At 57.6% G+C, this 25,414-nt stretch overlaps 1 protein-coding gene and 1 long non-coding RNA gene across 7 annotated transcripts; one reads left to right on the forward strand and one right to left on the reverse strand.

Annotated features, from left to right (window-relative positions):
- Positions 1–845: 845 nt before the first annotated feature.
- SLC8B1 (solute carrier family 8 member B1) lies at positions 846–24,073 on the reverse strand. 6 transcript variants are annotated; one of them, XM_042910128.1, is made up of 18 exons: positions 23,921–24,073; positions 23,385–23,539; positions 21,939–22,188; positions 16,537–16,689; positions 16,395–16,447; positions 16,188–16,245; positions 15,932–16,037; positions 15,686–15,853; positions 14,638–14,745; positions 13,371–13,424; positions 13,115–13,245; positions 10,183–10,324; positions 7,974–8,095; positions 6,264–6,417; positions 5,501–5,581; positions 4,198–4,262; positions 1,844–2,037; positions 1,370–1,497 (listed from the first exon to the last, which is right to left on the reverse strand). In XM_042910128.1, exons 3-18 carry the CDS (start codon positions 22,104–22,106, stop codon positions 1,464–1,466), a joined length of 1,791 nt encoding a protein of 596 aa, XP_042766062.1. In that variant the 5' UTR covers positions 22,107–22,188; positions 23,385–23,539; positions 23,921–24,073; the 3' UTR covers positions 1,370–1,463. The 6 variants fall into 6 exon arrangements, with proteins under 6 accessions (XP_042766061.1, XP_042766065.1, XP_042766062.1 ...); XM_042910133.1 differs by lacking the exon at positions 1,370–1,497 and adding an exon at positions 19,964–20,068 and having other exon boundaries at positions 1,757–2,037; XM_042910127.1 differs by lacking the exons at positions 4,198–4,262; positions 5,501–5,581 and adding an exon at positions 22,607–22,722 and having other exon boundaries at positions 846–1,497; positions 1,846–2,037; positions 23,921–24,072.
- On the forward strand, positions 2,205–2,885 carry LOC122203378. The gene is made up of 2 exons (XR_006195148.1): positions 2,205–2,416; positions 2,549–2,885. It is a non-coding gene; the product is annotated as an uncharacterized LOC122203378 (long non-coding RNA).
- Positions 24,074–25,414: the final 1,341 nt, after the last annotated feature.

Genomic DNA, 25,414 nt, shown 5'->3' on the forward strand with positions numbered 1-25,414 from the left:
CAGGCCGTAACCCTTTGCCCTCTCCAGAGAAGGAACTTTATTTATTTGCACAATTGGGTGCCTTTTAGCATTTGTGTATTGAAATGGGTATTTTGGAAGCGGGAGTCGAGGGACAGCTTACACAGGAGGATAGGTCCCCTGCCCTCAGTGCCTGGGCCTCATTCTAGTCCCTTCCCCCAGGAACCGGGGAGGGGCGCCAGGGTCGTTGAGGCCCCCAGTGTGGGGGATGGGATGGATGTCGTGGGCCAGACTCCCGTTGGTAGTGGGCGCCCTTGTCATTGAGGCTAAGGACGGCTGGCCCCTGGGGGTCACCCAGGACTGTGAGCTCTGAGGGGCCTGGGACATCATCCAGCTCACATGCCCTCACCTCCCACGTCATAGCTGAGTGAAACCGAGGTCCGCCTCGCCAACCCGCCCTGGGTCCCGCAACCTGCCAGCAGCCGCGATGGCACTGTGCCCTGCCCCGCTTTGGGGGGACGCCATCTGGTCCCTCCTCCTTGCTTCCCTCCCCCCACCCAGCCTTACTCCACACCATGTGACAATCATTTTGTATGGATAGCGGGAGCGACGCTGCAAGGTTTTGTACATCGGTGTTTTGTTACCTAGAAAACCCACCGTGTCTCCGGATTTCTGGCACATTAATAAAGGCCTCTGCTTTGTAAACGTGGCTGCCGCCTCGTGACTTCCGTCAGGTGCCGTCCCGTGGCTTCCCGTATTGTGGGGAAAGAGGAGGGGGGCTCGTCCATGGTTGCCCCTGACCCCCCACCCCAGCCCCACCCTGGACGTGCCACAGATCCATCCGGCCCAAGAGCCTTTGGCCCTGGAACCAGCCGCTCGTCACCTGGCCCAGGGAAGGAAGAACCGGTAAGAGCTGGGTGTGTCCCTTTCTGTACACTTGAAATATTTAATGACTTTTTCACTGGAAAAAAGACAGTTGGGCCCCTTTGCCACCGCCGGCATAAGGCGGCCGGGCAAACTGAGAAGGTAGGTGCTCCTTGGAAAGTCAGGTCAGCGGCGGACAGCGGGAAGGCACTGGGGAGCACTCATTCTGTCCCCGGAGCTTTCGGGCACTGTGACCCCGGCCCGGGGCTCCCCCTGAGGTAGGCACAGGGCCACGGTCAATTGACTCCTGTTTCACAGCTGGGGAAACCCAAGCTCAGGGCACAGAGGCGCTTGCGACAGTCGGCAGACAGTCCCGGAGGTAGAGTCGAGGGCTGTGCCGTCCAGGACGGTGGCCGCTGAGGGGGCCAGAGCCACGTGCTGCTAGTTTGGGGCCACTGAGCCATACGTATGGTAGCACGAATTTCCCCCCGTTTGCTTTGGCTTTTATTAACGTGGCGACTGGAAATCTCAAAGTCAGGCAGGTGTCTCCTGTTCCATTTCTGTCGGATGGTGCAGCTCTAGAACTCAGCCCCGATGGCCTGAGGCCCGTGGTGTTGTGCCCGCCCTCTGAGTCACTCTGGCTAAGCCCGGGCTCGGCAGCGGTCTGAGTGAGCCCTGAGAAGATGCGGGAAGGCAGCAGGGCGTGACTCCAGGCCCCGGACACGCCGGTGGTCTTCCAATAACAGCTTGGAAGGCACTCCGTCATCCCCTTCACCCCCAACCCCAGCCTCCGAGAGGCTCCGCCGATCATCCAAGGACGTCTGCCTTCTGTCTGCAACTCTGTCCACAGCGAGGCCCGGTCTCCGACGTCCCGGAAACAAGGCTTAGCTGGTCGCCCCGCCCAGGGCGGGGGCCCCATTCACGGCCCCCCCCCCCCCCCACCGGGGCCCGACTTCCATCTTTCTGCCTGCAGTGACACCTCCCGGCCACCAGGCGGCGCCGGCCACGCGGCGTCACTCACACGCTTTTCAGGTGAATCACCCCAAATTCCGTAAGCAGGGCCACCACGAGGAAGGTCACGTAGAAGAGGAGCAGGCAGAAGCCGTAGACTTTGTTCAGCTGGAAGCACTGCAGTGGGACCGAGACCAGGGAGCAGACGAGGCTGAGGCCCAGGGCGCCCGCCAAGACCCACACCAGCAGTCCGTCTGGCTCCAGCTGTGGGGGGATCGGGGGGGAGAGGCGGGGTCACCGCGGCCACCAGTCCGTCACCCACCCCTCGCCAGGTGCGGGAGCTGTGGCCCCGTGGGATGGCACGCCCCGCCCTCAAGTTCCACGCTCTGAGCCACCTAACTGGTGGTCACTTGCCATGGTAACCCTAGGAAACTAACACGGTCTGTTACATACGCACCTTCCGTGCAGGTGGTGGAAAGTTCTCGAGCGATACAGAAGAGCGAAAAGAAGTGAAATGACCCTCTCCCTGCTTCCCTGCCTCCTGGACTTAGCATTCGCCTAACATCCACGGGGGACTCGACAACTGGGTGCTGTGCTGGGTGTTTTCACCCACTCCACGTAGCGTCTCATCTGTGCGTCGGGGGTAAGGACCTCCCCCGACGACCTGTGAGGGGAGCGTCTTCACCCCAAGGCACAGGCGAGGAAACTAATTGGTGCCAGAGCCCACGTCCCCGTCCAAGCTCTTAACGACACCCTATCCTGCCTCCCCGCCCAGGGACGAACATGCACACACGCGTGGGATCCACACACGGAGACCTGCACGTCCGTCCTGAAACCAGAAACGGAATCGTAGGCGAAGAAGTACTTAAGAGCAGCTGCGTTTTCCACCCAACACCAGCCCTTGGCCATCCGTCCATGATGCCCTCCATCCCTAAACTCCGCACAAAGGCAGTGGAATGCACACACACACACACACACACACACCCCACAAAGAGCAAGAGAAAGGAAGAAATCGGCCCCTTGGGGAGCCAACCCTAAATCCTCATTAACTGGAACTGCCCGGGAATGGATCATGAAAGAAACCTATTAAACCGTGAAGCGTCTAAACAAAATGTGCAGCCCGTGTTTACCTTTTAGAAAAGCAAACTTTCCAAGCGGTGGGTAGCTGTTTGCTTGTGGGCGTGGCTACCTCGAAGACTGGCCCTGCCGCCAGCTAATTCCAGGCCATTGGCCGCAAGAGTCACCGCCAAGCAGAGCCCCTCAGGGAAAGCATGGGTGACGGTTCCCATTGATAACGCCACCTTTCAGCCCCACAGCACCCCAGCTGCTCTCGCGTGGGGGGCCCGGGCGGTGGGTCCTTAAGAACAGAGATGCCCGAGGCACGATGCGAACTGGTGGCCCGGGGCGGGGTCGAATCTGCCTCCGGCCGGCTTCCCGTTTGCCCTGAGCAACGTTTGAGACTCGAGAAAGTTCCCCTGGGAATCCTGATTTCTTCTCTAGAAAATGTGGACTATCTGGTCACATGAGGCCCACGTGAATCGCCCACACGATTTGGTTGCCTCCCTGGTCCTGGTAAGGGCTGACGTTTTCCACCTTGTTTGGAATAGGGTTTCTCAAGCCACCTACCTTCATCCGTCCCCAGGGAGCTGCTTTTAAAACGCAGTTTCCAGCCCCCACCCGCTGGAAAGCCCCCAGCCGCTGGAACGCCTGCGACAGGAGGTCTCACGCACCCCTCGGGCATCCTTGAAGCGTTAAGAACCTCCATTCAGTGCGTCTCAGAATCTTCTCCAAATTTCCCAGGCTCCCTGCTGGGGCTGATTTAATAATCCTCCCTCCTGGCCTGTCCTCTGTGGGCAGTTTGGGCAGAGGGGTTCGGCCTGGCCCTTGCCTCACGCATGCTATCCAGGAAGCTTGTGGGGGTGCCATCTCACCCAGTTCCCAGGTGAGGAGACTGAGGCCCAGGGATGTCCTAACTCACCCAGAGTCACACGGCAGGAGACTTAAAGTGATTGACCGGGACATAAATCCAAGGGCCTTCCTGACCCCTACTCCCACCCACCCCCACCCCCGCCGCAAAGCTATAGCCTAATTACCCTGGGAACTTGCAAGGAATACATTTTTTTTCAACCCTGCATTCAGGCTGTTTTAAAAATATTCTACACATTCCGACTTGTCACGAGTTCAGGTAACACCTCTCCCCAGCAAGCATATGCTGCTGAGACGGGAATGTTCTCGCACTGGGGGACAGGAGAAAGATGAGGAGAGAGAAACTCCGATCTTGACCTCAGGGCCGTGAGTTCAAGTCCCGCGTGGGACTCCGCACTGGGTGTGAAGGCTGCTTAAAAAAAAAAAAAAAAAAAAAAAAAGGAAGAAAGAAAGAAAAATCCCAGAAGGGGCCCCTTGCACAGGGGTCTGGCCACTCACCTTCACCTCCGCGTGGCTCCTGGAGATCTGGAGCAGGCAGCCCAGCCCTACTCCCACCAGGATATCTGCGGCCCGGCTCAGGAAGTTTGCTGGAACAACGCCCCACAACCCCAACCCCACGCCCCTCGGCTTCCCTTGTGGTCTATGCATCCCCAGCCCCCCAAACCCTGAGGGGACCCTTTCCAGTTTTAGCCCCTTTTAATGTACATTTCTCACTCAAACTGCAAGGAGGAAATGAGTTTGCAGAAGTGCTTGGTCCCTGGTAAGCAATGGGCTTCCCTGCGGCTAGGGGAGGCGACCTGTGACGGAGCACAGGTCAAGGCCATCTATAGGTGTCGTTCAAGGGACGCCGCTCCGGGCAGGGCTCCTTCCTTCCCACCCCAACCTGAGGGCTCAGGGGAGGCCACAGCGAGAAAGCCAGGACCAGGTCTCAAAGGGCCACCCCCCGGAAGGCCCTGGCCGGCCAAGGAGTGACAAACGGCCAGTCCCCGCCCACGTTATGTGCCGGGCACTGCCCTGGGTGCTTTACCCCGTCATCAGTCTCCACGCCAACCCATTCTGAATTTACAGACTGCTGAGGTTCGGAGAGTAAGATGTGTGCAAGGCCCCGAGGTCACACGGCTGGCGAGTGGTGGCACTGCAGCCGGAACCCGAGTCCGTCTACTTTTAAAGCCCTTTCTTCTCAGCCCCGGGGTGGGGGTGGGGGGGCTCATCCTTGTCTTTCCTGCACAGACCTGGGCGTGGCGAGTTACAGCCCCCAGGCCAAGCGGCCCGCGGGCCGCTGTTATAAATAAAGTTTTATTGGGACAGAGCCACACCCATTCATATCCGTGTTGCCCATGGCTGTTTCCACACGACCACAGCAGAGTCAAGTGGTGGCAAAAGAGGTTGGCAGGGCGCACAAAGTCTAAACTATTTACTCTCCGGCCCTTTAAGAGAAAGCTGGCCACCCCCTAACATCTACAGACCACGATGTCCATAAGAAAGAGGAAGAGGGTCTTCCAAAGGGCCCACATAAGCTCGGCATGGGGACGTCTACGAAAAAGAGTATCTGCCGTCCACTGGGGGCTCACCAGGCACCAAGCATTTCTGTCGCCTCATTCAATCCTTACAACAGCCCTTCTGAGGTCAGTCCTCTCAGCACGCCCATTTTACAGATGAGGAAACTAAGGCTCGGGCAGCTCCGTCACCTGCCCAGGGGGTACAGCCAGGGCCAATCGCAGGGGTGGGGCGCCGAGCACGCCCGCGGCCCTCGGAGGCCGGGCCACCAGAGCCGAGGGGAGGGCGGCCCCATGAAGGATACTCAAGATGATGCCCCCGAAACAGGCTGCGAAGGCCATCCGCGGGTAGCCCTGGCGGGCCAGCGTGAAATCTGAGAAGGCGTCTGCGTGGAAACGAGAGACCCCCTTGAGGGGCGGGGAGTGGCTCCCCCTGGCCCTCTGGTCATTCGCTCCCTAATTCTTAACCACAGTCGTTCGGTCAACAAACACCCACGAATGCCCATCTGGGCCTTGCGGTAGCTGGCCGGGCCCTCGGCCACGGCCTCCCACGACATGATTCCCTCCTTCATTCTTTCTGTCCCATTCCCTCCCACCCGGGGTGTGACATGCCATTACGGCCAGCACACATAGCACCTTTATGCAAATTAGAAAAAGGTACCCCGAAAGGTGAATGGAAGATGTGGATTTTAGCCCCCCTGACTCCTTATCTGAATGCTCTTGTGCAGTGCACAACCTGGCCAACCCTACCCGGCGGCAGCAGTTAGAGAAGGGTATATGGGTGCGTGTGTGAATGCCCGCGTAGGTGGCGTACCCCACGTACACGTTCAGCGTGGTTGGCTGTAACGGGGAGCCCCATGTTTACCCATCGGACAAGGGGGAAGAGGCGAGGGCTTCTACAGTCTCCTGGCCCAGATACGGTCCAGGCCATCTCACCCCTATGACCAGTTATGGTCACTCCAGAGCAACAGTGGGCCCGAGCACATGCCCACAGGCCCTCTGGCCAGGGGAGCAAAGGACAGTGAAATGCGGGCACTCATCCCAGAAGCCCACCCGGCCCTGCGTCACCTCCGATGCTGTTCCCCCAGGCCAGCAGCGTGAGCCCCAGGACGGTGTTGCTCAGCCGGAACACGACGCCCAGGGACCGCAAGATGTTCACCACCTCTGTGGCGGCTGCGTTGATCCACAGGGCGCTGGTCAGGAAGCCCAGGAAAGCAAAGAGCTGGGGAGGGAACGGTGCGCTGATGGCCCAAGGCGGTCCCCAGCAGGGATACGGCCTCAGCTCCCCCATCAGGAAAATGGGATGATCACAGTACCTACCCCTGAGATTGTCACGAGCATAAATGAGTTAACGCATTCAAAGCAGGGAGCGCCTGGCACACAGTAAGTGCTCAGTAAAATTCTAGCTCAGTGTTACTCTTTAGTCATAGCTCTCTTCAGCTATGGGATGGAAACTCCATCCCCGTTTGCGGGGACTCCCCAGCGCACCCCACCTCCCTCCGGTGCCCAGCAGCTGCTACTCTGCTCCCTGCCTGCTCTAGACACGCCATATACACGGCTGCACACAACACGCGGTCCTTTGTCACTGGTCTCATTCACTCCGCATCACGTCTTTCAAGGTACGCTCCCTGCTGGAGCGTGTGCTGATGCCTTAAAATCCACAGTTTTTAAAAATCGATAAATAGTAAAAAAAAAAAAAAAAAGAACATTTTAAGTGAACGCTTAAGAGTAAACTCTGGACAAACTGCCTAAAAGTTCCTCAGGGTGTTGCAGGGTGGAGCGAATGGAAAAAAAACCCACCCACGAACACCGGACAATTCTATCCCTGGAACCTGGCTATTGGAGACACAGGGGTTTCCTGCAGCGGGAAAGAGTCTGGCAATCCCTCGAAAAGCGACCCCACCGTTTCGCCTAGGAATACACCCAGGAGAAACAAAACCTCCCAGCCACGCGTTTTTACACGCAAGTTCACAGCGGTGTTACTCGTAACATCCCCAAAGCAGAAAGAGCGTCCGTGAATGATGCACGGATAAGCTAAATGTGCTGCATCGCCATTCGATGGATGGCACTGAGCCACGAAAAGGAGAGATTCACTAATCCCGGCTCATGCCCGGAACAACCTTGAAAACACGACGCAAAGTCACAAAAGGCCACATATTGTGTACGTATGTGTCTGTGAAAAGTCCAGAGCAGGCGAATCCATAGGCACCAGAAGCAGACTGGCAGTGGCCAGGGGGTGGGGGACAGGCATGGGGTGTCTTTTTTGGTGTTGAAACGCTCCCCAACTGATAACGGTGATGGCTGCACAACTCCGTGAATATGATAATAACCACCGAATCCCATATTTTACAGGGGTGAGTTGCATCAGGATATGTGAATTACATCTCAATAAAATAAAGCTGCTCCAAAAGAGAGGAAAAAAAAAAAAGAACCTTCAACAGGTACAAAACTGTCCAAAGTGTGGGGCACCTGGGCGGCTCACTTAGGGGTCTGACTCTTGATTTCGGCTCACTGTTGGTGAGTTCAAGGCTCGCTGGGATTCTCTCTCTCTCCCCCTCTTCTCTCTGCGCCCCTCCCCCACTCGTGCTCTCTCTCTCTCTCTCTCTCTCTCAAAATAAACTTAAAAAAAAACAAACCCAAAAGTCTCAAAGGTGGCTTTAAAGACCTGTCATCAAGGAAAGTGATTACTGGCCTAACTGCCCTGGGAGCACGGACAGACATCTTTCTGGAAGATTCCAGTGTCCCCTCATCCCACCCCGGAGCACCGGAGATTCTTACCCAGTGAAACCTGGGAGGCTCACTGTTGGATGTGGCAAAAAAGGTCACCGCAGCCAGGGCTGTGCCCACAATCACCACCACGGCCCAGACAGGAAAGAGGCCACCGATCTCGTAGATGCCGTCTGCAGAGAGGCAAGAGAGGGACTTGGGACCGCTGCTTCCGCGTGGCCGCGCCTCCTGGAGGGCACACGTCCTCCCCAGAGTGAGTGAGAGGGCTGGCGGAGAGACCCAGGGATAAAAGTCACTTGCACTCCGTCGTTGGACACGCAATGTGCCCAGTGCTGTCCCGGGCACCGCAAGGGGACAGAGAAATTAAAGACAGAGCCCCTGCCTCTTACCCACTGACCCCGGGGCCCCGCGTCTGCTCTCTCGACAAACCCGCTCCCCAAAGGAGCCCAGTGAGAGTTATGTGAGCTCCGGGGGCCTCGTAGCAAAACACGAAAAGGAGAAAGCCCCACCTACGGGCAGGCAGCACACGCTGGAATTCTCCGCACGTGACCCTTTCCACCACTCGAAGGCAGTGGAGGGTTGGGCGACCCAGACTCTCCTCCTGTTCTTTTTCAGTCTAGCTCACGGGCTCTCCAGCGTCAGCTGGCGACAGAATTACACGAGGGAGCTGATACACAGAATCGTGTCCCCAGCACACTGTGCCGGAATCTCAGGAGGCGATTCTGACAGAACGTGGTCTGGGCTTTGGAACCTGACGCCTGGGTCAGGGGCCCCTTCCCCTGTATTGGCTAAGCCTGTCCTAGGGGAATTTTAGGAGGTGGCTGGATGTGGGGTGGTCAGGAAGGGCTTCTTCGGGCGCCGAGGATATGAGTCATAAGCAGAGAGAGGGCACGAGGGCCACAGGAGGAGAGGGGAGAGCTGGACCGGGGAGGAACCAAGCAGGTGGTTGGTACGGCATGAGCAGAAGAGGCTGGGGAAGGCGGCGGGCTTGAAGGATGGCCGGCGGGGGTGTGGACTTGTACCAAGAGGCACTGGGGAGCCATGGAGGTCTCGGAGCGGAGAAGCGACCACCACATATGAAAAGTGGCCCTTCAGGAAGAGGGCTCTGGGGGTGGTCTAGAGAGGGAGGCTGGGAGACTCTGACGACAGACACAACACCCCCTCCGGCAGGGAGCCGAGTCCGGGGGCCCCGCTATGCGGTGCTCAGCCCAGCAGGGGGGTCACAAACGCGTTAGCCTGAACCAGAATTTCCCCGGGATGGACGTGCTATCACCGGATGGTGTCGGTACGTGGACAAGACGCTGTCGTGCCACAATCACATCTCAGGCGAGGGATTCCTCCTTCAGAGAAAGTCTCCCTTGGTGCTAATGGGTCTGTGACGTCTCTGACACCTGCTGAACGCCCTCTGGAACAAAGGGCTCTCCAGCCTCTGGAACAAAGGGCTCTCCAGCTTAATTTTTGCTGTGCCTTTACCTTGCACGTATCGGCAATGAAGCCAGTTTCCTACTGGTGAGGCTGATACAGTTTCCTTTGCAGCAAATGTAAGTTTAAGGACAGCTGATTCAAGAAAAATGTCAGACTTAACGGTACACAGAGGGAGAAAAATCAAGAAGATGGCTCATGAGTGACCGACGCCTGGGAACTACTCTTTTAAGAAGTCACAGAGATCATGAGAGCAAGGCCCCTGACCCGAGACGAGACCCTCCCGCTCAGTAGGGAATGAAAGGCTGAGGGACGAGACGGCTGGCACCCCCAGGGGGCGCCCTTCTCGGCTCTGGGATCACACCTTGCCCTGCTGGACAGTCTCTGTGCCTCCTCCCCCCCCTCCCCCCCGCACCCAAATCAGAGAGGAAACCCCCAGGGAACTTGGGAGCTGTCTCATGCTGACACCCGGCCATGCATTTACATTTGTCACCAGAGTCCCCCCCCCCACCTCCACGTGATGCCCAGGGGACAGAGGGATGGGCAGCACGTAATAGAAAGAAGCCTGCACAGCAGGAGTTGGGAAACACCTGATAACACTGGGCATTTCTTTAGCCAGAACAGGTCGGAAAAGGCGAGGGCAGCCTGGCACAGACGGGAGAAAACTCGAATTCCCCAGCCAGGTGCCCCAGCAGGCAACAGGGGGGACGGCCGTGATTCGGACAGCAGGCACCCCCCACCGGGGACGCCCTTCTGCCATCCAGGCAACTCTGCCTTCAGAAACGTGGCCCGGAATGGGGGGCGGGGGGGAGGGGGGCCGGCCCGGGACCATACTCACAGGCGCCCGACTGCAGGGTCAGGGCCAAGACCAGCGGGCTGATCACCAGGTGCAGGCAGTTGAGGGGCCGTTTCCAGTTGCCATCGTCCTTGTCGGGGTCCACAACTGGGACGGTGAGCAGCAGCAGGAACTCCACGGGCAGCTGTCAAGTGGGCGAAGGCAGACGGAGGTCACGAGGGAGGCCCGCGTCCCAGCGGGCTGCGCGAAGGCTTGGGCAGGCCCAGGCTAACTGCCTGTATTAGTGCCGCTGGGACACCTTTGCCAGGACGGAGTGCCTTCCGGCAAGTTCTGGGGAACAGGCTCCTAAAATCAAGGGGCTGGCAGGGCCGCACCTCTTTCCGGAGACTCTGCGGGAGAATTCGTTTCTTTGCCTTTTCCAGCTTCCAAGGCCGCCCGCATTCCTTGGCTTGCGGCCCCCACCTGGGTCACGCCAAGCTGTGCTTCCTTATCACATCTCCTCCGACTCCGTCCCCGCCCCCCCCCCCCCGCCCCCCTCCTTCCCTAGAAAGAGCCTGGTGATGACACCAGGCCCACCTGGATAATCCAAGAAAATCTCTGCATCTCAAGATCCTTAATCACAGCCGCAAATCCCTTTTTCCATGAGGGTAACATAGTCATGTTTCCAGGGAGCAGGACGCAGGCATGGGGCGGGGGGCGGGGGGCCGTTCTTCGGCTGACCACAGCACCTCGCCCGCTGATCCTGACGACAACCCCGTGCATGGGAACTAATCATTTCCCACCTTCCAGACGAAGAAACTGAGGCTCAGAGAGGTTACAGAACTTCTCCAAACACACACGGAAGGGTACGGGAAGTTGGGATACGGGGCCAGCTCTGACCGACTCCACACCTTGTGTTTTCAGCCAGTAACTAAATTAGGTAATAACACGGACAGAGTGCTGCCGACTTGCAAACCTCAGAGACATCGTGGGTTTGGTTCCCAACCACCTCACTAGAGCGAATGTCGCAACGAGGCGAGTCAAATGAACGTTCTGGTGTCCCAGTGCACATAGAAGTTACGTTTCCCCTACACCGTCGCCTATTAAGTGCACAGTAGCCCTGTGTCTACAAAAATGTACATCTCTTACTTAAGGAAATACTTTGTTGCTATAAAATGCTAACTGTCATCTGAGATTTCAGCGAGTCGTAAGCACCGACTGCTAAGCACTGACCACAGATCACGACAAATATAATAATAACGAGAAGTATGAAATATCGCAACAATTACCGGAACGTAACGCGGGGCCACAGAATAAGCAAATGCTGTTGGAAAAGTGGTGCCCACAGGGGCGCCTGGGTGGCTCAGTCGGTTGGGCGTCCGACTTAAGTTCAGGTCATGATCTCGCGGTTCTTGAGTTCGAGCCCCGCGTTGGGCTGTGTGCTGACAGCTCAGAGCCTGGAGCCTGCTTCGGATTCTGTGTCTCCCTCTCTCTCTCTGCCCCTCCCCTGCTCATGCTCTGTCTCTCTCTCAAAAATAAATAAACATTAAAAAATTAGGGGCGCCTGAGTGGCTCAGTCGGTTGAGCGTCCGACTTCAGCTCAGGTCACGATCTCACGGTCCGTGAGTTCGAGCCCCGTGTCGGGCTCTGGGCTGACAGCTCAGAGCCTGGAGCCTGCTTCAGATTCTGTGTCTCCCTCTCTCTCTGACCTTCCCCTGCTCACACTCTGTCTCTCACATTGTCTCAAAAATAAATATACATTAAAAAAAAATTAAAAAATTAAAAAAAAAAAAGGAAAAGAAAAGGGTGCCCACAGACCTGCTAAACACAGCCTGGCCGCGAACCTTTCAACTTGTAAAAGATACGGTGTCTGTGAAGCTTAATAAAGCAAGGTGCAATGAAATGGAGCGTGCCTGTTAAGACAGCGGATCCAGCCCTCCGCGTATTACTTTTTATTAAATTGTCACAGCGACCGTGATAGGCTCGATACTGTTCACGATGCTCCGATCCCTTCCCGCGACAGAATTCAACACCCACACGCTTTGCCAAGTGATAGGAGTCTGCAGGATACGTCGCCCTGCCCCACTGAACTTGGCCGTGTGACGAGCTTCGGAACAACGGGCTGTCGGCGAAGGTGATGGGAGTAGAGACTTCAACCGCGCTTGCAAAGTTGGCCTCGGCCTCTTCTGCCGAGACCAGGGCGCATCCCCAGCACCCACGGGCCCCAGAATGAGACGCTGGGTGGACCTACACCTCCGAACACAGCCTGAAGTCCCCCCAGACAGCCCTCAGGCCTTTGAATGAGAAAAAAAGACGGTCGTCGTAAGTCGGTGAGATTTGGGGGGCTGTTTCCTGAAGGGCATTGCTGTAGGGCACTGTATCATTGTCCCCATTTTGCTGCGGAGGCAACTGAGGCTCAGAGAGGCCCCAGGTCACGATGCCACAGGAGCCACCGTGGAGGACGGGTAAGTGTGTGGTACGTGCCTCCTGGAACAGAGGGACCGAAAATGTCTCCGCGTTGGCGGCCTCCAGGTTCTCTCCGGGAGGAGATAGGGCTGGGAGGTGAGACCCCGCCCCTTTTGCTCTGGGTGGTGAAAGGCAGCTGCAAACCAGCCTGGGCACCCGGCTCAGGTCTACACCTCAGGACACGTTAGCCCGGGGAAGCAGCAAATGGTCAGAACGGCTCAATCTCATTCTCATTGGAGCTCACCTTGACCCAGCCCCAGACCCCCGTTGCCCAGTCAGGAGGGGTCCCCTCCCCTTCTCCCTCTGTCCCAGAGGCTCTCCTTCCTCCACGGTGGGGGCCGAGCCCCAGGTCAGGCCCCCAGCCAAGCTCTATGACTCAGTTTCCCCATCAAGTCCCAGGTAACCTATTCTGAGAGGGTCTCAGCAGACTCCAGCCCCTCCCCTCTCATTTAGCTGGAGGAGGTTGAGCGGCCACTGCCCTGCCGCTGTCGTGGAGCCGTGAGCCTGGCTCCAGGGGCCCCCCTCCTACCTTGAGCACCTTGAGGGCCCTCCAGTACACGGACTTGTTCCTCCACTTCCTGTAATCCAGGGGGTTGAGGGCCCGGGCCAGGATCTGAGCCGTGGTCTCCTGATAGAAGAGAAGCGGCCGGTACTCTTCGCCTGGGTGTGCAAGGGGGAGTGTGCGGCTGGCTCAGCTTCCAGGAACCCCGCTCCCCTCCCCACTTCTTTACCCCCAGCCCTGCCCTGGTACCCCCACCCCCGCCGGGCACGGAGACCAGACTCACTGTAGTCGTAGCTGTTGGAAGACACTGGTTCCACCTCAGAGTCTGAGAGCATCTCTGTAGGAGAGAGGGGTGTTTCGCACGAGCCGGCCAGGGAGCCCGGACGCTCTCCACCACCATTCCAGCGCGGGACAGCCCCGGGACAGGGCAGTGTCCAGGGCCCAAGCGTCCAGGCCCTCTGGAGCTCGGATTGCTCAGAATCCCTTCGCACGCCCAGGATTCTTACCGAGTGAGAAAGTCTAACTCAAAAAACATCTTCAAATGTAACGTAAGGGCGTTGGAAGAGGTAATTCAAACATTTGCTGACTTCAGTTTGGGACCTTCCAGAATTTGGAACCCATCCCATGTTTCTCTGTCAGTCTGGAACTTTCCTTGGAAGTCCTCTGGAACGCTTACAGCCTGAGCCCGGCAAAGAGGGGCCTAAAATCAAAATGGTCTTTCTCAAGTGAGGAGTCACGGCCAGCCCTAGTTCTGCCTCCGTGTGACCTTAAGGGCCCTCTCCGGGGGGCGCCTGGGTGGCTCAGTCGGTTGGGCGTCCGACTTCGGCTCAGGTCACGATCTCGCGGTCCGTGAGTTCGAGCCCCGTGTCGGGCTCTGTGCTGACAGCTCAGAGCCTGGAGCCTGTTTCAGATTCTGTGTCTCCCTCTCTCTCTGACCCTCACCCGTTCATGCTGTCTCTCCCTGTCTCAAAAATAAATAAACGTTAAAAATAAAAAAAATTTAAAAAAAGGGCCCTCTCCAGGCTTCATTTCTCCCTCTTCCTCCAGCCTGATGGGCTATGATGGGTCTGGAAGACGGCACAGGGGTGATGTGTGCTGAAATCGGAAGGCTCAGTTCCCACCGGGGAGGAGAGGAAAAAATCATGGCAGACTTCCTGTAGGGGGAGTCACCGGCACCCGCGTGTTGTTCAAGGGTCGGCTGCGCGTGCGTGTATGCACGTGTGTTGGGCATGTATTTGCGTACGTGGGTGTTACGCGCGTATTTGTGTATGTGGCAGCGTCACTGGATGTGAGCCGTGACGGCTCTTGGATGTCGCCCTGGAAGGAGCACGGAGCAGGAGGGACTCGAGAACCTGGACAGGCAGCTGGGGGAGAGGCCTCACCAGCACCGGCGAAAGTGTGGAGGCGGGACCTTGGTGAGAACGGGTAGAAAAAGTACACAGAGGAGCTGGACGATGACATTGGCCTCCAGAGATCTAAGGGAGCAGCGAAGGGCACAGAGGGGGCCAGCCCCCGCCGGCCTCTCTCGGGAGCTCGACCCAGACCCTTACCTGGGGTGCCTGGCATGGAATAGACCAGGGACCTCCTCCGCTGCCATCGGTACAGCCAGGTGCAGACAACCACGGTAAGCACATAGAACACGTACAAGCCTAGGTAGCCTGCGGACAAGGGCGCGGGCCGTCACCAAGCGGCATCCTGGCCACGGGCCCAGAGCAAAGGGCTGTCAGCTCCCCTGGTGCCTGGTGCCGCTGGTCTGTGCCAACCTAGCCCCGCGCCCGCAGGGAAAAGGCAATTTCCTGGAGCCCCCACCCCACCACTCTGCTCTCCTTGGCCCACCTCCCCTCCCTGCCCCCCACGGTCTGGAAATCAAAGAGGAGACGCCCGACACAGACAGTGGCCTTCGGGACCTGAGTCGAGCGCTGAGGGCGGGTGTCCTGCTCTGCGCCCTGGGAAGCGGGAGCCCCAAGACCGCAGCCCCCGAGCTCCGGCTGTGCCGGGTTTGGCCAGCAGGGGGCCCGCCAGCAAATCAGCAGGTGGCAGGAGAGGGTCTGCCACCCTCTCTTCCAGGCTCCCTCCCCGGCGTGGTGCCCGGTCTCGGGCGGGGCGGGACTCTCTGTGACTTGTCGCTCTCGCCCTTGGTGGCACCAGGTCTAGACCTCCAGTCCTCACTAGGCTCCGGCTAGCATGCCCTGCCCTTTCCGGGGCTCCTACTGTGCTGATCCCCAGATGTCTCTGCATCTCAGTGCCCCTCGTGGGTGTCCGTAACCCTTTATAAATTGTGCCTCCACCCGCGTCACCTGAGTCAGGAGTGGAACGCGTGCGCAGCAAGGACCCCGACGGCCACCGTCAGCACCCTGGCTCTACTGCTTGTTAAAATGTGACATCGTGAAGGTCTGCAACACCACCCCAGTCTCCGCCCTGCCCCCTTTGGTTATCTGAACTGTAGGTTCCTTTTTTTTTTTTTTTTTTTTTTTTTGCTCAGACCAGCTTGAGTAGGGTTTCCCCTCACTTGGGAACCCAGAGGGACCTGTGCCCCACTGGCCTGCCACCCGCCAGCCCTGGGTGATGGATGACCCACCCAGCCCCGCGGCTGCTCACCCAGGGCCCATGCGAGCGTGACTCTGCCCAGGTAGAGCGCGGTGAAGGTCAGGAACACGGCCACCATGTAGAAAACGATGTCCCGGAGGAAGGGCCTGGAGGCGGCCGTGAAGGGGCGCAAGATGGCAATGCCACCGGCCACCACGGTGGTCACCAGCACACCCGCACCTGGGGGAGAGGACGGCGTGCTCAGCCCGCCCTGCACCCGCTCCCGCTGCCCCACCCCCCCAGCCGGGCCACTCTTACCGAACAGAGCCCCCAGGGCCAGGCCGGCGGTGCGCGGATCCGAGAAAGCCACCAGGGCGCTGAAGATATCAGGTGCACCGTTCCCAAAGGCCAGGAAGGTGACGCCATGGGGGGGTTGTCAAGGGGACATAGACCAGGGCCCCCGGCCCGGCCGGGCCTTTCCTGGGCCACGAGCCACACCGCCCTGTCTCCCAGCCACCCCTCGGACTGCCCTCCCTCCCTCCCTCCGGGGTGCAGGCCCCGGACAAAAGGATACTGCCACATTGTGAGAAAGCTTGAGCAAGGTGCAAATGGCTGACAGGTTCGGGCAGAAACTGCGGAGAGAAAGGCACCAGTGTGGGCCTCCCCGGCGGGTGGTCCCTGCCCACCTCCTTCTCCTAAACACGGGGTCACCCGAATGCCAACCCCCCGGGGGCTCTGTTCCCATCTAGAAGCAGGTCCGAGAGCCCAAGGCCCAACTCACAACTTTGCGGCGGTGACTCCCAGAATCAGAAACAGGTAGAGCAGCCAAAAAGCCTGGAGGGGCGGCCGGAGAGGGGAGGGAGGGTTAAGTCCGGCCCGGGGCCACCGGCCCCTCTCACCAGCTCCCCGGGGCAGGGCCTCACATAGAGGGTGATGGCCAGAGGGAGCAGGTTGGGCGGGAGGTGACAGAAGATGCCCTCGAGGTAGTTGAGGTAACCCCCTTCGCTGCGGCAGTCAGGGTTGGTCCTGATGAAGTCACAGCGGTCAGAGACGTTCAGGCCGCACACCTCACGACACTGCAGGGGTTGGGGGGGGAGACATGTCAGGGGTAGACGCCCTGAGGGCAGCCGGACCGGGACCATCCAAGCAGCTGAAGACAAGCTCCTTCGGCCCGACCCCTAACCGCCACCCCCCCCCAAGTGCCAACGGCATACTTTAATTTTTTCAAATAAACTCGTGTTTGAAATTAACACAAGTAAGTCACGAATACATATTGGTGTCCAAACACAAATATGTACGGATTTCTAAATCCCCCATTCTCTTCCCTACCCGCCACAATCCCACCTCTTCCCAAAGGCCCCACCCACCGACGGTTTCCTGAGTAACCTGACAGGCATAATGACCTTGTATATACATCCCAGTACACAGTTTGTCTAGTTTTACAGAAACGGATCCGTCTTCAATCTCTTCTTCTTACAATGTGCTATTATCACTTCACATACACGCCGTGTGTTAATATATCGGTACACATTACGAGGAAGAAGCTGACAGAAGTCAAAGCGTTCTGAGTAGGCCAGGAGCTTAAAATGTATCTCAATTAACCTGCCCCACAATCTTTCAAGGAAAGCCCTATTATCGTGCCCGATGCACAGATAAGGACACGAAGGCAGTGTCCTGGGGTCCACTCAGTGGTAGACAGGGTGGGAATCCAGTCGGTTTGAGCCTCTAGAACCCTGTCCTTAACCATCACACTCCCCCTAGACTCCCCGCCGATATATTTCAGTTCTTTAATTTTCAAGTAGGCTTCATGCCCAGGGCGGAGCCCAACGCAGGGCTTGAACTCACCACCCTGCGATCGAGAGTCAGCACGCTTAATCGACTGCACCACCCAGGTGCCTCTCCCTGCCGATCTGTTTAACAACAACGGAGGAGTATTTTATACTCTGAAGGATGCACAGGGGAGGTAACATTTCCCTACTGGCAGGCCTATGGGTGTGTCTGATTTTTCAATACTGCCAACAATAAACTTCCTTGCATGTGACTGAGTACATGTGAAACGATTTTGAAAGAGAGAATTCTAGAAGTAAAAGGGCTGAGTCAGAGTGTATCATAGTCTGGGTTCCTCCAGAAGCAACCGGGACACAAGGATTTATAAGTAAGTATTTGGAAGAAAAAAAAATTTTTTATGAAAAAAAAAAAAGTATTTGGGAGCTGTATTGAATACAACTCCCAAAATGAGGCGGTGGGGAAGGAAAAGAAAGCTACCAGTGAGCCTGGGCTGGGACCACGCCCACCTTGGACTAGTAATCCCGCGGGCAAGGGAGCTGGGGTATTTATACACCGACTCCTACCGGTCACTAGCTGGCTCCCCAGCACTTCTTCTCTCCATGCTTAGGGGCAGTTCCAGAAAAAGATGCTGGCAACTGGAAGTCAAGAGCAGCCCAGCAAAAAACGGTAATGCCCAAAGGATAGGGGCGGGGCCCTGCCCACGTCTCTCGCAGAGACAAATACGTTAAAGGTTCCCTGGGTTTGGCCAAAATCCCCGCCCCCGACCCTACTTATTATACACAGTACTTCTCACTAAGTCCTGTCCAGGCCAGCGCGGTAGGAATCTCCTTGTCGCTAAATCGCAAGTCCCTGATTACTTGCCAAGTGCCCTTCTCGTGCGCAAACGGTCATGTGTGTTCCTTCTTCAAACTGCCAGAGTTTTCAGTTGGAAGCTCTCTGTATGATGGATATTTGCCCTTTGTCGGGTCTGCAGCCTAGGATTTCCCTCCCCTTTCTCAAACTTTTAAAAGCTCTGAGGGGCACCTGGGTGGCTCAGTGGGTTAAGTGTGGGACTCCGGCCCAGGTCATGAAGTCGCAGTCCGTGAGTTCGAGCCCCGCGTCCGGCTCTGTGCCGACCGCTTGGAGCCCGGAGCTTGCTTGCTTGGGATTCTGGGTCTCTCTGGCTCTCAAAGAGGAATAAATGTTACCCCCAAGAATTAAAAAAAAAAAAAAAAAAAAAAAAAAAAAAAGCTTTGTAAATACCGCCTCACCCCCATTAGGAGGGCTGCTATATAAAGCAAACAAACCTGGAAAATATCAAGTATTGGCAAGGATGGGGAGAAATCAGAACCCACGCGCACTGTTGGTGGGAATGGAAAACAACGGTGGGGCAGATCCCCCCCAAAATTAAGAGAATTACCAGTCCAGGGAGGAAAGGCACCACGTGGTGACGAGTGATCGCTGCTGTTTGGGACGTACGAAAGCTGTCAGGACAATAAATCCTAAGAGTTCTCATCATGAGGGGGAAAAATATATATATCTCTTTTTCTTTCTTTCATCTATATGAGACGAGAGATGTTAACTAAGCTTCCTGTCCTCGCTTCACATAACTCGTGATGCCGGACGCCTTCAACGGCGGCAGTGCCGGATGTCCCTTCTATCTCAATAAAACTGGGAAAAAACCAGATCGGGTAAATCCACTTCCGGGTATATGCCGAAAAGAACAGAAACCCAGGTCTCAGAGAGAGACGAGCACACCCACGTTCCTCGGCACTATTCACAAACCGCCCAAAGGTGTAGAAGCGACCCCCAGGGTCCCGGAGGGATGAACAGACGACGAGGTGTGGCATATCCATGCGGTGGCCTAGGGCTCTGCCTTCAGAAGGAGGGAAATGCCGCCACCACCACACGACGGACGGGCCGCATGGGGACCCTAACGGATGGCGCTGTGCTCGGTGCAACGAAGCTAGTCACCGAAAGGACAAACGCTCCTCAGCTCTGTTTATCGGAGGTGCGTGGACCAGTCCAATTCGTAGAGACAGAAAGTAGAGAGCGGAGGGGGGGGGGATGGGGGAGGGGGAGATGGGGAGGGGACAGATGGGGGTGCGGCGGCCGCATTACAGTGAAAAGACGGTGACCTTGAGGTTATGTATGTTGCACCGTAATTTAAAGAGAAACCAGTAGTCAAATCGCGCCTCCACCCCCTCCAGCCCTCTCCGAACTCTCACCGACCTCAGACTGGGGGAGGGGAGATGTTGGGTCTCTGAGCCCTCTGGCCACGGCCCCACCCCTGCTGGCTGGCTCTCAGGCGAGGCAACTGCTGTATCTACTGCGCATGTCTTCCCTGGGGGCCGCTGCACCGCGGCCTTCTTCCTCCATGTTCATCCACATTCATCCTCCAATTCTTGGGTTCCCCAGATGCTTCCTCCAGGAAGCCTTCCCCGACTACCTCCAGCCTAGGGTGGATCCCCCCCCCCAGGTTATAAATTCTCATCACCCCAGGTGCCCCCCCTGCCAAGCACCTATGTGTTCTGAAGTCCCCAGCGATTCGTACGTAGGCTCACATGCTTGTTAAGTGCCCACCTCGCCACCAAAGCCTTGCACAGTGCCCAGCACACAGTAGGTCCTCAACAACTGTTTTGCCACACGCTGTGCCGGGCACCATCGCACTCGGTCTTCGTGACAGACCTGGGAGGTTGGTACAATTGTCTCCATTTGATAGATGAGAAAACGGAGGCACAGAGAGGCAAAGTGATTGCCCAAGGGCGGTTTCGAACTCAGCTCTTTCCAAAAGTGACGAGCTGAAGCTCCTGGGGAACCAGCCCGGTGGGGCAGGGGTAGCCTCCCCTTCCAGCCCGCACCCCCTCCCCCCTCCTTGTCCTCAGGGTCAGCCAGGGAGACAGGCCCAGCTCCGGCTTGTCTTCATTTCCCTGACATCAGAGTGAGCCAGCAAGGCGGGTCCCCCACATCAGCCTCCGGAATCACATTCTTCTACAGCGTGCCTGCCCCCCATCCCAAGGAAGCCCAGCAGCACCTGTCCCCAGCTCTCTCCCCTGGGGTGGCAAATTCACGGTGGCACTGCTCTGAGTCTGGGGTGGACTTTTCGGTTCCTCCCCATTCCCTGAGTCACTAAGGACACCCAGGGGAGTATTTGGCCCTCTCCTGGCTCTGGCTTCCCCTCCCGGACCCTCAGCATCCTCATCTATGGCAGAGATGTGTCCCTAAATGGGGGGGAGTTGGGGGAGAGTTTGTTGAGCGTGCCTCCGTGCTGGCCTAAGTGCTCAATAACTCAGAGATTGTCTGGCACAAGCCACAAGTTATTTTGGTTTTCCTGCCCCCGAGGAGCATGCCCCGAGAGGCTGCGGTGAATTTTATAACCACACGAACCACAAACCACTTTCCCATCTGTAAAATGGGTATAATTACCCGTTCACCTGCCTCCGAGGGTGGGCACGAACGTACTCTGCGGCCCTACAACACTGGCATGGGCGCTGAACACCCCCAGCTCTTCCGTGCAAGAGGGAGGAGTTTGTAATTCCATTCTCCCGAGGGGGAATGGCGGGGACTCCAGGGGTCACGGTGACCAGTCCCCTGCCTTCAGTCTTTCACTTGGGATCTACTGTGATCTCTCCCCTGCTCGCAGACATCGGAATGGCGTGATGCAAGTTCCCGCAGCCTGTCTCAATGGCCCCCACCCTCCCTGTCTTGGAGAAGGACTTCCTGCCTCTCACTGAGACATCTGCCTTTCTCCTCCCTCCATGCATCTGAGTCAACAGCACCACGGTCCCCCCTGGAGATCTCTCTTTCTCCCACCACCTCATCTGTTGGTAGATCCCATGCAGTGTGCCCCCAACATTTATGCCAGATCCCCGCCCCCCCCGCTGCTCTCCCTGCTGCCACCCTCACTCCTCTCAATCTACTCACCCCAGAGAAGCCAGAGAGCTCTTTTGAAGAAATAAATCAGATTCTGACAACACTCCGCTTACAACTCTCCACGGACTCCCAACTATTGTAAACAAATATCACCTCCTAGCCTCAGCCTGTAAGGCCTTTTCTAACCTGGCCACGGCTACCTCTCCATCCTCATCTCTTAACATTCTCCCCCTCGCTCGCCCTGTACCAGCCACTCTGGCCTCCTCACTGCTCCAGGAACATGCCAGGCTTGCTGCTGCCCCAGGGCCTTTGCACTTGCTGTCCTCTCTGTCTGGAATGCTCTTTCTTCCCCAGATGTCTGTATAAGTGACTTCCTTTTTCCATTGGGGGCTTGGCTCAGAGGTCAGTGTCTCACAGAAGCCACCTGTGACCACCCCTTCGGAACTCACTGAAAATACACCCTCCTCATCACAGCTCCCACTAACGTCTTACCACCTGAAATTGACATGTTTTACTCCTTGATCTGTCCTCCCAGAAGACTGTTCGCTCCCTGAGGGCAGGGAGTTTTGTCTTTATCATTCCCTGGTATGTCCCAGGGTTCAGCTGGGTACCTGCCACATAGCAGAGACCCAACAAATATTCGTTGATCGGGGGAATATACCCCCGCCTGATGCCAGCTTCCTACCTGGATGTACACGTCTGCCGTGGGGGTCTGCTTCACATCTGAGGCTGAAAACGGGGAGCTCATGTGGGTCCCTGTAAATGGGCCCCTGGCCCCGGACACGGTCTCCACCATCCGCAGCACAAGGAACAAACTCAGCACCCGGTGCAGATCCTTCTGTCTGCGGGTCATCGGCCCCCACGGAGCCTGGCCCGCGCTCTCCCCTTCCCCTTCCGCAGCGTTTCACTTCCAAACAGCTGCTAGCTCCAGTGGCCTGCAGGGTGAGGTGAGAACGAGGGACAGTGTCACCAAAGAGCCCAGGCCCCAGCAGGAGGGGACTGAAAACGTTTTCAACTGAGGAGCTGCCCTCCGTCCTGCCCCCCCGCCAAAGGAAAGCCAAATGTAGAAACCCACCCCCTGGATGGAGGCTCTCTGGAGGGACCCAACTCACCCAGCGGGCAGGTTAGTTACGCCCTTCTTCCTAAGCCCCCAGGTAGCGTCTCCGTGGAGACTCAGGCCTCTCCCACCTACGCCCACCCCCTAGCCTGAGCCGGGACCCTCAGGGCTGCAAGGAGGAATCCTGGGACTCCAAGGGGATTCTAGCTCCAGGGACCAGGGGGGTGAAACAAATATGGGAAGTGGGCAGTGGGGGGGGGGCAGCTAGGCAAGCCCTCAAAACAACGGAAACATACTCGTGGGGGTGCACTTGGCCTTTGGGCCACCGATTTGAGGACGGCGAAGCAGTGTGGTTGCAGGTCCCGCAGTGAGCTAAGCACTTATCACAGATGACCTCACTGAATTCCCAGAACTGGCCAAGAAAAGGCACTGTTATTATTTCCATTCTACAGATGAGCAAACCTGGGCACAGAGCCAGGTCTGTTTCCCCAGCCGCCGTGCCTCACCTCTCTCATCCAGCCCTCAGGACAGCGGTGGAGAGGTCACCGTCCCCGCCCCTTGCACAGAGGAGGGAGCGGGGCTCCGAGGAGTTCCCTAACCTGCCCAAAGTCACATGGCAGGGAGGTCCCAGAGCCCACAGCTCCTGGGATGGGGAAATCAAGGCCCAGAGGGAAGTGCGTTGCTCAAAATCACACAGCCTGTTAGCAGCCGAGCTGAGCTGGGTCCTAGCATCTGCCTTTTACCTCGACACCAGGGCAAAGCCAGCTTTCTTTCCTCCCAAGGAAATCAAACTGGAAACAAAACAAAACAAAACAAAAACAGGTCCTGGGCACACCGATTTCCTTCTTCTGGCTCTCCCACATGTTATATACACGAGCATGCTTTGTTTTTGCCCTCACGAGAAGCGAAGTCCAGAAAACCACACTGGGCTTTTTTGTTTGTTTGTTTTTGTAATTCTTTACACAGATGTTTCTCAAGGACCTGACCAGGCAGGAGGGGGAGGGGGAGACCCCAGAAGAAAAGAAGGGAAGAGGAGGGGGCAGAAGGGGCCCCGTCCCTGCGCTCTTTTCTTACCTGGTGACTTTCCCCCTCTTCTCTTGTTTTCCGGAACTTCACTTGGCACCTACTTGGAACCGGACACCGCAAGTTTCCAATCTGGTAACGGCCACTTACAGAGCCGAGCGGCCTTGGGGAGGTCACTTCGCCTCTCTGAGCTTCTGATCCGGTATCTGCAAAATGAAGCCACATGCTGGCCCATCGGAGCACATAGTAAAAGCTCAATAAGTGTCTGAATCTCTGGCGTCCCCAGCTTGAGGGTCAGGACCTCCCTCTCTGTGGACGACGGATTGCTTGTACTCATTCACAAAGAGAGCATGTATCGAGCGCCTTCTGTACGCCTGTCCGAAGCCCAACGCTCATTAGATGTGCAGTCCTGATAGGAAGAGGCGGGCACAGGAAGTTGGGCTTCAACCCCATCTGCGGCTGCACTTTCTGGGTGCGAGACCCCGGGAACATCAAAGTGTTTCCTAATCTCTGAGAAAATTGAGAAGTTGAAGTCCGGGTGCCCGGCCCTCAGGCGGCGCCCCGGCGGGCGAGGAGGCACCGCTTACCTCTGGCCGGGCCTCGGACCCGCAAACTCCGAACCTCGATCCCGCCGGGCCTCGCGGCCTTCCCGGTCCCCGGCCGCCGGCCCGCGCAGCCGGACCTTTCGCCCCCGTCGCCGCCGACCTGGGCGCCCGGCCCGCTGCAGAGTCCTGGGCACTTCCCCGGTTCGTCCCCGCCCCGCCCCACCTTGGCCCCGCCCCCGCTGGCCCCGCCCAAGGACACGCCCCGAAAGCTGGTCCCGCCCCCTCCCTTAAAGGCACAGGCTCCCGCGAGGTCCCGGGGAGGTCTCGGGGCTCCTCCCCGCCAGCCGCCCTCCTTTCTCAGTCTCCAGCCTGTCGGTTTCGCCGTAGCGGATCCGGCGGAAGCTGAGATAAAACCTGAAGGGTAAAGAGAGCAGGAGGCCGGAGAGGGGCAGTTAGAGAATGAAATTAGGAGGCTTACTCCTAGATGCTTCTGGTAAAATCAGCGGTGATAAGGGGCGCTCGAGAGGGTCCCAGGAGAGGCGGGTCCCGCAAATATTCCGGCTGCCCTGCCTGAAATGCCTCCGTTCGCGAGACCTCCTGATTGGGGTCAGCACTCTCTCTAGTAGCATCGCTTTTAAAAGAGGAATAAGGCAAATAAGTCAAGACAGGGGAGTCGGCGCTCTACTCGTACCCCTCCCCGATTCCCAGCCCCTGGGGAGGTTCGCGTCTTCGGCGTCTTTCCGAGGGCTGGGCGGCAGGACAGCAGGTTGGAGCTGGGGCCGACGTCCCCTCCCCGGCGGCTCCGCAGGCTCGCTCCGCCCCCCGCCCTGGCACGTCCCTGGCTCTCCCGGTGCCCCGCTTCACCATCACCTGCCGGAGGCGTTTGGGGCCCCTCAGCGTCCAGCCCTCGCGCCCCTTTCTGATCTCATCTTGTACCCCCCCCCCGCCGCCACCCCCTCCCGCTCTGTCCCGGGGAGGGTTCCCCATTCCCTGAACACCCTGCTGTTTACACGCGGCCAGCACCTCTGTTCCTTCTGAGCTCCCTTCCCCGGATGCCACGCTTCCCTTTTCCACCTGACAAAAATCTTCCTCATGCGCCTGGCCCACCCTCCCCCCAGCCTCCGTTGCCCCCACCCTCCCGGGTTCCTCACCGTCAGAAAGAGCATACCCCTGGGTCCCCACTCTGGGACACGGATGACACGGTGGCCCAGTGCATGATATATTTGGACTCTCAGAGCGTCTGGTTTCTTTGCAACCTTTGGTAAACACACTCTAAGAGCCTCACTTTCCTTCCCTGGCAAATGAGGTTGATAACAGTACCTACCACGTGGAGTCCTTGCAAAATGATTCCAACACTGTGTGTAAAGGCCTGGGCCTTATGCCTGGGGGCTGAGTGAGTACTCCCTCCATGGAAGGCATCGTGGCAACCATTATTTCGTGAATCCTGCAATATAGGGGCTTACACGCCTGATCCCTCACCAGCTGGGAGTCCATCCGAGCAGGGAGCAGGCCAGGGGTGCCCACAGCTAGTGTCTG

This window comes from Panthera leo, chromosome D3 (genome assembly GCF_018350215.1).
Source record: "Panthera leo isolate Ple1 chromosome D3, P.leo_Ple1_pat1.1, whole genome shotgun sequence".
Lineage (NCBI taxonomy): Eukaryota > Metazoa > Chordata > Mammalia > Carnivora > Felidae > Panthera > Panthera leo.

Excerpts from the sequence above, each read along its gene's own strand:
- SLC8B1 (XM_042910127.1), bottom strand. The coding sequence starts at position 22,106 with ATGACCCGCAGACAGAAGGATCTGCACCGGGTGCTGAGTTTGTTCCTT. Across the intron at positions 13,246-13,370 it reads TTCCAACAGCTACGACTACA|GCGAAGAGTACCGGCCGCTT; the intron begins GTGAGTCTGGTC and ends TTGCACACCCAG. Across the intron at positions 2,038-6,263 it reads CTGGGGGAACAGCATCGGAG|CTGGAGCCAGACGGACTGCT; the intron begins GTGACGCAGGGC and ends ATCCCCCCACAG.